General features: G+C 38.6%; 1 protein-coding gene across 2 annotated transcripts in view; it reads right to left on the bottom strand.

Annotated features, from left to right (window-relative positions):
• Nucleotides 1-12558, bottom strand: part of TPR (translocated promoter region, nuclear basket protein) — an 85489-nt gene that overhangs the window by 55739 nt on the left and 17192 nt on the right. For both annotated transcript variants that reach the window (XM_060774511.2, XM_060774513.2), the window contains exons 12-21: nucleotides 12020-12217; nucleotides 11254-11361; nucleotides 9158-9384; nucleotides 7529-7692; nucleotides 4801-4943; nucleotides 4552-4700; nucleotides 2247-2409; nucleotides 1896-2030; nucleotides 1533-1673; nucleotides 501-669 (exon numbers count right to left, since the gene is read on the bottom strand). In XM_060774511.2, the coding sequence (XP_060630494.2) occupies nucleotides 501-669; nucleotides 1533-1673; nucleotides 1896-2030; nucleotides 2247-2409; nucleotides 4552-4700; nucleotides 4801-4943; nucleotides 7529-7692; nucleotides 9158-9384; nucleotides 11254-11361; nucleotides 12020-12217 (1597 nt within the window). The remainder of the gene's footprint in view (nucleotides 1-500; nucleotides 670-1532; nucleotides 1674-1895; nucleotides 2031-2246; nucleotides 2410-4551; nucleotides 4701-4800; nucleotides 4944-7528; nucleotides 7693-9157; nucleotides 9385-11253; nucleotides 11362-12019; nucleotides 12218-12558) is intronic.

Here is a 12558-nt window from a genome sequence, read left to right as displayed (position 1 = left end):
TATTATTATTATTATTATTCAGTGCAAATCAGGACCAACTGCAGAGGGCGAGAGAACCAGTTTTTGCCCTGCAACTACCCTTAAACTAGATAAAAGCCAGGTGAAAGCATGATAAAAACATCCCAAAATGTGCCAGTTATTAGCTATTATTGGCTGATTTTATTGTAGATTGAAATTTGAGATGTTTGGAACTATTTTAGGTTATTATTTGAAGCTTCAAGTTGTCAGAGGGAGGGCTGAAAGAAAGCCCTGGAGGCCATGCCTCTCCATGGGCTATCGTATCGCTTATCTAATGTAAAAAAAAATCATTTAATCAGAATCAACTGAAAAAATTGCCTTATTGTCTTGAACATATTGTTTTGAAATGAATGAATTCAAAAATGTATAACACTGTTTAATTACAATGCTGTCATTCTCTTAGTATCACTATCACTGAGTTCCATCCAAGTTAAGTTTAAAGCTTGCAAATGTTCAAAATGAGAAACATTCTTTCTTTTTACCTTGACCAGGGGGTCGCTGCAATGACTGAGAGGCTAACTGAGCTTCCATATTATTAAGCTGCTGCTTCAATGTTGCAATATCCTTTTGGGCATTCTTCAACAGTTCTTTTGTACTAGCATGAAGATTCATTTCAGTCTCGAGTTGTCTTTTAGCTTCCAATAAATGAATCTGAAAGGGAATCCATACACTTTATTTCACTACAAGAGAGACAAAAATAAAACTGGAACCGAAAGGAGCTGGAATAGTCACATGAACAACAGCAACAACAAACTTTATTTATATCCCACGCCATCTCCACGTGGGGACTTATGGCGGCATACAGCATAAAATGCAAATATATGCAATACAATAAATTAAGCAATACAAATAAATAGTATAAAACATTCAATCATATAGTATAAAACATTCAATTACACAAAAGACCAATAAAACGCATTAAACAACATAAATAAAAATGGAATTGAAAGCCATTTCCAAAGCCTTAACATATAGTTTTTCTACACTTCTTACTCATTCTAAATCTGGAAGCAACTTCTATCAACCACACACTTTACCTCCATATTCTTCTGTGCCAGACTAAGATGAATTCTTCTTTTAATTATCTTGTATTGTAAAAAGATGAGTATTTTAGTAAGTTTAATTAATACTGATCTAAAATTACTTCCTCTTTACCTTGTGTGTTTGATCCAAAGTATAACTTTGGGGACAGGAAAGTTTTGCACACTGTTTTGCAAATCTCTTTAGAATGAATTTGCCTGTGCTATTAAGAAGTTGATATTATATTTTTTGCAAGCAGAAAAAAGATCTTTGTTTCATTCTACTGTGCATTCATAATACAGCTTCTTTAAAGTGTTGAAGAAAATGTTTATATATAAGAAACCCTTAGATTTGTAGCAACAAGATATAAACTAATTTTTAAAACTCTTCCGGGTTGTTGAACTAACCATGAATTCAGATACTTTTCTGTTCAATAATCAACCAAGCTGAAACAGTTATATGGAACAATTTACTCTTTTATTTCTAATACTTACATCTTGATTCTTGGTTAGTGCATGCCTTTGTTCTGCTTCATTTTCTAGCTTTTTCTTCAGTTGGGCTATTTCACGCTCTAACTTCTCAATTTGGTTATTGAGACGTTGCTGAGTTTCTGTCTCAGCCTTTTCCAGGATTACCTAGAAAGAACAAGACATGTTGACAGAGCCTCTCTGCCAAATAATGCTCAAAGGAAGTCAGTTGTCAAATATTTTCTGCCAAGCTCCTGAAACAGGCTTACTTGTGCCCAATAAACCTAAAGAAGTATAGCTATGAGGAAAAACTCATTTCAGTGCCAGAGTTGTAAGCAGAAAACCATGGGGGGGGGGGGGGGGAGGAGAAGGGCAAATAGCTGGACATACCTGAATAGACTGTAGATTTGTAAGAAGCAGATTCTGACCCCTTTGTTCTGCGATTAAAGATTCTTTTTGTTGAGTTAGACGAACCTCTGCCATCTTCAATATATCCTTTTCTTTTTTCAAATTATCTGCTCTCACCTTTGAAAGATTATATTTGGATCCGTTTTACTTATATTCAACATTGAAAAAAAGTATAAGGTGCCCCTTCCTTGCTTTAAGATTGAGATCTAGGTCTGTCATTCAAAATTCTTTACATATATCTATTCCCATTAAGAACTGTTAAAAATATGCTGCTGAAGTAGTGCATAATTAAGAAACGAACTCTAAGAAACAAAAAGAAAGAACTGCAGATACCTCTGCTACAGCTAGTTTTTCATTGGCTCCTCTCAGTTCCTGTGTTAAAGTATTGATGATCTGCTCTTGCTTCTGAGTAGTTGCTGAAAGCTTCTGAATTCTCTCATGCAACGACGTTATCTCTCGTCGGTACCCCTCCACATTATCCTGCAGCATCGCATAACTTCATAAAGAATAACAAAGATAAAATCTGACAGTTTTTTTTAGCTGTTAAGCTTATTAATAAACATATAAACTATAGAAACTGCAGAATGTGATTGACATTTTGGACTGTATATAAAAAGTAGGCCTTGTATCACCTCCACCCCCCATTTATTCAATCTTTCATACTTAATAAACAGGGTCAGTCATCACTGGGCTGTTCTGAACTTTCCTCCCACATTTTGTAAATGAGAAGGGAGGATATGAATCTACATTAGATTTTGCATTTCTTCTATGATTCCTATAAACATCTCTCATTTATGTCTCTTGGGAGATTTAAAAACGAAGTATCACTCTGAATTTGAAATGATCACAGAGGCTGCCAAATCTTCTAAGTCATGGAATCTTTCAGAAGACATGTTTATCCTGTGGAATGCTAACTCCATCCCTGATTTTTACTAATCATTGTGAATCCACAAAGTTCTTTCTTCTTTCATCTATTCCTATTGCCTGAGTGTTTTGTATAATGTTTGAAAATGTATAATGTTTGGAAATGATGAGAAAATGTTTTAAATATAACAACAAACCATTACCTTGATGCAAGAAAATAGAGGATCCATACCTAATATGATGAATGAAATGTTTTCATTTTTGCACTTAACAGTAGTTTTGAACTATGGCTTTATATCCAACAGCTGAATATGTAAGTGTGGGGTGGCATCCAACTTACTTCTAAATTTGGTTTCGGTGTAAGCATATACTGAGGAGGTATTTGGAAATAATCTGCAAGCCTTCCTTTGCATTAGAGACAATCAAATAGCCTCTTGTGGTTTTATTTTAAAATTCATTTTACATTTGATTTTTAAAGACTTTTTGTGGAAGCCCTGCAATGTTTCCTAGGGTTCCACATTTATTTATTTATGATATTTGTATACCGCCCTTCTGAACTCTGAAGGGGACCCAGGAGGTTCACAGTGTGGTTCGTATAACAATTTGAGAACCTCTGATCTATTAGACAGTGAAGTCACCCATTCTAATATTTCTTGAAGTAATTTCAAGTACAAGTGATTTTTAAATGTAGATTTTTAATTACATACTGCAGTTTGTCATTAGGAGCAGGCCTGTAGCGAGGGGGTGGTTTTAGGGGTTCAAACCCCCCCCCCCCGAAATGTTTCAGATTTTTTTTAAAAAACTGGTTTACTCATGAATTTTCACTGGTTAACCAAATCCCCATGCTCCTAAGTCTATGAGATGCAAAAAATCAAGAGTCCCTCCAGAACTGCAAGCACTATCTCAAGCAAATATTGACAATTTATTTACACTGTCATTACTTGTAGCAATAGCCGATGTAGTGAAGCAACCAAGTTGGGTGTGTGTGTGTTGAATGCTCTCATTAAGGAGGCCAGACTTGGTGGAGGTGGTTGACAGGGGCGGAGCTGCAGGCTATTGAAGGTTGCTCTGCCCCCTGCTGTGCTCTTTGCTTCAGCGTGAGCTAGGAGGCAGGTTTCAACCCCCCCCCCCACCAAAATTTTCAACCCTTCCAGAAATTTTCAAATCCCCCCCCCCCCGAAATGTTTCAGATTTTTTTTAAAAAACTAGTTTACTCATGAATTTTCACTGGTTAACCAAATCCCCATGCTCCTAAGTCTATGAGATGCAAAAAATCAAGAGTCCCTCCAGAACTGCAAGCACTATCTCAAGCAAATATTGACAATTTATTTACACTGTCATTACTTGTAGCAATAGCCGATGTAGTGAAGCAACCAAGTTGGGTGTGTGTGTGTTGAATGCTCTCATTAAGGAGGCCAGACTTGGTGGAGGTGGTTGACAGGGGCGGAGCTGCAGGCTATTGAAGGTTGCTCTGCCCCCTGCTGTGCTCTTTGCTTCAGCGTGAGCTAGGAGGCAGGTTTCAACCCCCCCCCCCCCCCACCAAAATTTTCAACCCTTCCCGAAATTTTCAAATCCCCCCCCCCCCCCCGAAATTGTCAACCCTCCCCGAAATTTTTTTCTGGCTACGGCCCTGATTAGGAGTACCCCTCATTCCCACACACAGATATATATACACACACAGATATATATACATTCCCACACACATATACATACACACACACACACACTTAGACAACACATTGAGCTTTATCATTGATCCCAAACATTGCCTTACCGTTTGGAAGCAAATTCAAGTTGAGTGGAAATCTTGGTATTCTGAGACCTCAAATCCGTAACCTGTCCCTGAAGTTTCTCATTTTGGTCATTAAGCAGCTTGTCATTTTCTGCCTTTTCTTTCTTGTAGTTTTCAAAAAACTCCTGTAACTGTAATAGGATTTTGACATTAACATTAATATAAGACTAATCAGAAAGCAGTTATTTCAGTAAATGTGGCAAAACTATCTGTCAAAAGATCAGTAACTACCTGCTTAAGGGCAGCTTTTGCTTCCACAGCTTCTGTTGACTCACTCACTTGTACAGAAACTGGTGTTGACATGGACTGAGGTGTACCCGGTAGACGCTTAGGGGTTGATGGCACAGACATCTCCTCTGGTAAGGTACTTGAAGCTACACAAAACAGAAAGATTTTGAGGCAAACTGAATAAAACAAAGCATTTATTATTGATTTCACTTTTTTACTGTTCTTCTTTGAGTGATTTCAGGTTGTATTTTCCCTACAACCTAATTCATTTTATCCTCTGAATGCCAGAGCTTTTTTGTCTTTTACTTTGTACTATCAAGTTGCTTTCTACAGTAAGGATATTTTGTCAACTGGACAAATTTTAAACCCATGGATGCAGTTTTCTTACTTGTGCATAGCTGCACTTTTGAAGTTTCAATTCTTTGGTTTCAGAACCAGAAAATAAGTATATTAGATACAGAAAGGATATCCTACAGAAGTATAATAAATTGTTGATAAGGATGACTCAGTGAAAACCCTAGTCCAGGTATGTGTAACATATCAAATCAAATCAAAACATTTATTTCGGTCATTGACCAGCACAGGAAATAGTGTCACATTTCCTTACAAACCTGGCATGTTTGGTACATTAAAAATATAAATACAACTACTAAAAACACAATATGGGTGAGGGAGCAGAAGGGGAAACAGGGTAAAAACATACAATGTCCAGATCCATCACCAAATTGTAGATTCAGGGAAGATGATTACTGGACACACAGTTGACTTTTGGAACTAGTCATTCCCTGGCGGATTTTGTATGCTGCTGCACAAAACTTTGCGACATTGTAGGTTGTAGCTGAATTAGTATCCGCAAGTAGCAGGGAGGTATAAAATTGTCCTGAATGGCCTGGGTGCTTGTCTATCAGGGGTAAGATAAGCCTGGCACGGGTATCCCTGTAGAACGGACACTGAAGGAGCACATGTTCTATTGTTTCCACATGGCCCGAGTCACAGGGGCAGAGTCTCTCTGGGAAAGGGATCTTCCGGTAGCGGCCTTCGAGTACAGCTGATGGGAGAGCGTGGCATCGGGCCAGGGTGAAAGCCCTCCGATGAATAGTAACCTCTAAGTATGTTAAATATGCCATAGGGAAGGCAATGTATCTGCTGTCTTCACTGACAAGAAAGGTTGGAGCCGAGGCCAGATCTAGTTGGCGCTCTGTGTCTGTGATACGTTGTTTAATAAGTGCTTTGGCTTGATTGTAATCCATAGCTAATAGTAGACCTGGAGAAAATCCCAACGAGGAGATTTTGGATGCTACCGCCTGCTTCCATGTGGATTGGAAGTCATCCTCCATGGTTAGTGGGGCAAGGCCAAGGGGTGCACGGGACAGTCTGAGCCAGAGGTTAAGTATGGCCACCCACACCCTGGCCTCCACTCTCATAAAACCCGTCTCTAGTCGCAGGGTGGCATTAGAAACACATTTAGGTACCTGCAAGGCCGATCTCAGAAACTTGGACTGAACCACCTCTAATGGGGCAAAACTGGGGAAGGGGCCCAGCTGAGCACCATACAAGAGTTGGGCTAATGACTTGGCTTCAAACAGCTTGAGCGCTGCCGGTGTGAAGTGACCCCCTCTTGTCCTGAGATATTTAAGAATGGCAATTGAGCTCCCCTGCGCGGTGTTGGATACTTGATCCCCATGAGCTCTTCTGCTACCATTAGATTGGAAAACTACACCTAGATATTTGAAGGATGTAACTTGTTCAATTTTATGACCATCTATGCTCCAAGAGTAAGTCCTGGGCCTATTAGCGAAAGCCATGATTTTGGTTTTATTGTAATTGAGTTGGAGCTGATCTGTGTTGCAATGTTGTATTAATGCTCTCAAAGCTCTTTTGAGCCCAATGGGTGTTCTAGAGAGTACAGCAGCATCATCTGCATAAAGCAGGATGGAGATGTGTCTTCCCGCCAGCTTTGGGGGGTGGAAGTCCATGTTTTGAAGCTGGGCCACTATGGAGTTTATATAGAAGTTGAACAGCAAAGGGGCCAGAATGCAGCCTTGCTTGACACCCTTGCATGTTTCAACAGCCTCAGTGAGGTGGCCCTGTGGGTTGCATCTTACTTTGAGTGTGGTCTTTTCATGAAGTTGGCGTATTAGATGTAATAGACGGCGATCAATTGTAGAACTCTCCAGTTTTTCCCAAAGTTTAACTCGCGAGATGGAATGTGTAACATATTTTTCACCAAGGGCCACATCAGCCTTATGGTTGCCTTCAAGGGGCTGTTTATAATTGTAAGACTGGATAGTTGTAGGTTTTTTCCAGCAGAGAATGCTTCTAGAACATGGCCATATAGCCTGAAAAAACCTACAACAACCCAGTGATTCCAGCCATAAAAGCCTTCAACAATAAATTGTAAGACTGTATAAATGTGATGATGTTGCCCTGGCACTGAAAATGATGTGGCAGATCACATTTGTCCCAAGGGATTTGCGTTTCACACGTATGGCCTATACAGTTTTGGTCTTGTGTTTGTTTGCCCTCAAGAGAAAAACTACATAGGAAGTAATCTTATCACAAGCTAGACCATTGTTCCCACAAGCCCAACGTTTTCCTAGTCCAAAGTGAAGATGTCAAGTTCAAATCTGAGGCTTCCTTAGCGTGCGTACGTGTCTGTTCAAGTTACTGCATTTGCATTAAAACACCATTTCACAATATGACTATTTGCTTGCATTAGTTATGACTCTACCTTGCAATGGAATGGCAACTCCAGTGGTTTGTGCTAACAAGATGCGATACATGTCACGTTGACGAACTATGGAATCAACAAGCTGCATCTGGTGGTGGCGTGACTCCCTCAGCTTTTCTAATTCACTGATAGCTTCCCCAAGTTGACTCTGCAGCTCTGATATCCTGGCACAATTAAAAGGACTTTAAATAAAGTTTAATACAATCATGTTAGGCAGCCAAAGAATAAATTTTTAAAAAGCTTGCAAAATCTAATCAAGAGCAAATCTGCTGACAGAAGGTATAAACTAGGTTCCTTTTTATATTTTTGAACTGTCCTCAAGAGTACTATTTTCATTGAGTATCAAAGAGTCTTTAAGTATCTCTTGAGCCATTCCTTCATGTTATCTATCTCAGCAATGTCCCCTTAAATCCTTCAAATTTTACTTGAAATAAATTTTGGAGCAATTCAAAACTAACAAGCTATTAAAGAATAAGGGCTAGAAGGGCATGACCGATGTAATGTGTAGTGGCGAGTCAAAAAAGCATAATAATCCAGATCACAAGTATCTGCTGAGTTAGAGGTAGGCAACATTACTTTCCAATTACTAGCTGGCCATATTGAGAAGTACCTAAAAGAAGTTATGATAGGGACAAAATCAGACATGGTTTGACACATTTTGTCACTAAAATCATTAGGACCTATACCAATGACATAGACAGTGTGTGTCTATGACTCTGAGTGTGCCTGTCTGCATCATATGCTGAAGATAATGAAATATGGACCCTTAAACTTGCTATGTGTACAATGGGGATGTGCACCTTATTTGCGTTTCAAAAATAAAATTATACATGGCAGACACCACTTTCTCCTTCACTGTGCTGCATTTTTGAAGTATTTTTAAATGTTTGAAAAAAAAATAAGGTTATGCTGCCCAAGGGTGCAGAATTGAGTTGAGTGAAAAGAAGGATAAGCACTGGAGAGAGACCAATGAGAAAGACTTGAATTGAAGGAGAAGAGCAAAATCTATAGTGCTGTTCATGGCTCACAGTCCTTTATGGCTTAATCCCAGGTAGTGCAACAGACCACCTCTCCACATATAAGCCTGCATGGGCTCCTCAGATTCACAGGAGAGACCTTTTTCTCAGTACTATTGCCTTTACAAGCATGGCCAGTGGAACTCAGGACATGCCTTTTTTGGTGGCTACCCCTTGAAATTCCCTTCTTTGGGATATGAGAACGAACTCCATCTAAATGCCCTTCCATCTGTGTTTTTATCCAAGTATGTGTCATAATCTGTTTTAATGTTATGAATAGTTAATTGTGTTTTAACATAGTAACATGTTGTCTACTAAGCTGTGCATTTTAAATTGCAACCTGCCTTAAGTCCCAATTTCAGGAAAATGCGAGGTCATAATTACCAAAACCCGCTCCAAGTCCCCATTGGGGAGATGGTGGCGGGGTATAAATAAAGATTATTATTATTATTATTATTATTATTATTATTATTATTACCAACAACATTACCACCTCACCACCTCCACCTGCGGAAGCAGGATCGTTCTGTAAATATCATTTTCATATAAGAACATCAAAGTTTGTAGAACTGTGTTCCTGAATTTCTAAACTACTTGACAAAGGGGAACATACTTAGATGAAGCAGTTTCCTGCTCTTCTTTCTCTTTAGCCTCACCCAGCTCTCTGAGAGCTACAAGGAGGCGCTGGTTTTGCTGCTGAAGTTCCTCAATGTTTCTGTAGGAGACCAGGTGCTGGGTTATTACTTCAGAAGAACTGCTGATATCCGCAGAGCTCACTTCTTCATCGCGGATTACATGATTGCCTCGGGCTTCTTCAAGTTCCATCAAAAGTACTCTTATCTTTAAAAGGGAAAACACATTGTTCCTGTCACAGACCTGTAACTCCCAGTGTTGTATGCACATCAAGGATCCAAGTTCCTAAACACACACACACATTTATCTTTTGATTCCCCCAAACCTACAAAATATGGTTCAGTTTCACACAAAGAATATTCAATTTTTATTCCGATTTTGGGTACATTACTTGGCACAAGTGAATCCCTGTTACTTTCTGAACATGTTTAAATGACATTGTTTTTAATGGTATAGGCATGCATTTGCTGATTGAAGAAAGACATATTTGCAGATTAGAGAAATAAAGTATCATTAAGTCTCAAAGAAGATGAATCAATCTAAAAAAACACTATATGTTTTTAAGAATTATTAAGCAGGATTTTCAGCACATATACTTGTGTCCTATGTGGATTAATGGTAAAAAATAGATATTATATTAAACTTAATCTCATGTGCACTACCACACCAAGAGGTTAAGAGAAAAATGTTTACAGCCCTTCACTTTTAGATCTAGGAATGTCCATGTTTATTGCCAAAGTAAGGGATCAATTACAGGAGACAGCTTGTTTTGGTGTTTCAGTGCTACCTTCATAAATGTTTCTAGAAATCAGAAGTTGTGATTTCAAAATAGAAATACCATGAAAGAATGAGATATTTTTTATATTTTGTGAAATTTGTCTCTTTTCAAAAAAAAAAAAGTTGTCAAAACAGGAAAAACAATCACTATATATCCAGCTCAGCATTATTCTTCCTTTCTCTGCAAAGGGAGAAGAATCTGCATATCATTTTATGTTCTTTGATTCTGTTTTAAAAGTTCAGATAAATGCTACTTCATTGCATATCTATTACTCAAACTTTTTAAAGATTACCTTCTTACTCCTCGGATCTTAGGAATAGATGGGATAACAACTGGACATCTAATATAACTAAGTTTTTTTCCCAGCTGGGGGAAAGGGCTCCATCTTTCCATTCAACCATCAGTTCTTGTCCTCCTTATTCTAAGGCGGGGATGGGAATTAGGGGGCCCTCTGGGATCCCCACTGACCTCTTCAAAGAACCCGGAAACCCAATTTTTAGCTGAAAAACCCCCAATTTTTGTCAGAAAATGCACATGGAACTCTTATGGGTTGTAAAATGCTGACAGAAGGTCCCAGATCAAAACAACTCCATCCTCACTCTCAAAGGTGGTAGGAAACAACATAACATTTATTCTATTGGCCCCAAATTGTAGCTATCATGACATATTGCAACTTCTTGAAATTAAAAAGGGGTGGCATGGCCTTTGGGCTCTGTGGGAAAATGCACCTGCACCAGTTTTATAACAAAAATCACTAGAATTTTGTTGCACAGATATGAAGCAAGCAAATTCTTTACTGTTTTGAACAGCTTATTCATTTCTGAAATATGTTAAAGACAGGGCTGTGATCACCAAAAATCTGGGCTATATGCAGCAGTGGAACTCTTTCTCCTGCATAATGTCTAAAAGGACAAACTGATGGGAAAGGACACAAATAATAAGAAATGATGTAGCAGAAACTGCCTCATGTGACCACAAAATAAAAAGAAGACAGCTGGTGCAACATAGTCACTGGGAGGTCTTGTTATATGAAGAACATATTTGGAGGGGAGGGATACTTACGCTTGACACTTGGCTAGACATACATTTTCTGCTGCTGTGAGAGAGGTAAAGGGACTAAAGAAAGATGTGGAGGGAAAGACTCACTACTTCAGTACTCCACATCACTACCTTTCTTCCACAGCAGGCTCTCAAGATTCTAAACATCAGCCTATAGCAGCAGGTCATCTGTGTCCCAAGCTTCCAATTGAATAATTAATCATCAGACGCCTACAAGAAAAAGTTGCACCCAAACTAACCTGCTGTGAAAGATCTCTGACTTGGCTTTCAAGCCTCTGGTTCTCTCTCTCAAGCAGAGAAGCTTGCTTGTTTGCCTTATCAGCATCCTCTTGCAACCGCTGAATCTCCTGCAAATCAAATTCAGACAGTCCTTGAAACTCAAAATTAATTGACATGATTAACCATTGATATAACCACTACAATAGGATAGCAGCAGTAAACTAAAATCAGAAAAGTCCCAGCAACTAGAAGCACACGAAAAAGCATGTGGAGTATCAGAAACGTAATCAGACGCACATATAGCCCATGAAAAGAAGGGTATTCAATAAAGAGGTTCTGCTTCTTGGCAGGGGGTTGGACTGGGTGGCCCACGGGTTTTCTTCCAACTCTATGATTCTATGTTATAGAAGCCAATGTTTCTATGAGTAGAAACACGGAACTTTCCATTTATGATGATCCCATACTAGGTGCTAAAAACTATACCAAGTTTTAACTGACTTAAGAAAACCCTGTGAAATTTCACAGGGTTTTCTTAAGTCAGTTAAAACTTGGGTAGTTTTGTCAATTCTTTCCTCAGAAATATAGTTTTTAGCACCTAGTATTTATTGACACTGGCATCCAAGTGCTAATCAGGGTTGAACCTGTTTAGCTTCCAAAACCAGACTTGATTGGGGATATGTAAGATATTAAATTAAGATATTTTGCAAACACAAGGTTTGTGCAAATGGCATCTTCCAGAGTTAAAACACAAAGCTGCATAGATGGTATATTTAAGACAAAGCTAACCTTCATAGCATACTCAAGTTTAGCAGAAAGGCTTGCTACAGCTTTTTGCGACCGTTCATATTCTTCACGCTGACGTTTCAAAATAGGTGCTTTGGCTTCCACTTCCTGCACTATTTCATCTAAGTACTTATTAATCCTTTTATTCTCTAGTTTTTCCAGCAACAGTTGATCTTGAGCTTCTACATATGCATTGTATAGCTGTGTTGAAAGAAGAAAAACATACTAAGAATAAACCTATTTAATAAGATAGCAAACAACTAATACAAGCTATAAGACCAATTTAAAAACAAGCACATATTGCTTTAGATATTGTAACCTATTCCATTGCTCCTAATGTTATATTGTTACAGGCATTCCCTGAGTTACAAACACCTCACATAGAATAGGGGTGAGACGATAGGAAGTATGAGAAATCTATCCCTAGGAAGAGAAATTTGCTCCTGAAAGAGTTCACATGGGTAAAAGGGGTGTCCACTGAAGCTTTATCATCAATCCTTATTTCGCAAAAAGCTACATTTTTCAAAATCCAATCATCACAG

The sequence above is a fragment of the Anolis sagrei genome, chromosome 4, assembly GCF_037176765.1.
Source record: "Anolis sagrei isolate rAnoSag1 chromosome 4, rAnoSag1.mat, whole genome shotgun sequence".
In the NCBI taxonomy this organism is placed as follows: Eukaryota; Metazoa; Chordata; class Lepidosauria; order Squamata; family Dactyloidae; genus Anolis; species Anolis sagrei.
Note: the sequence above shows the minus strand (reverse complement) of the source record. Positions and strands in the feature narration are given on the sequence as shown.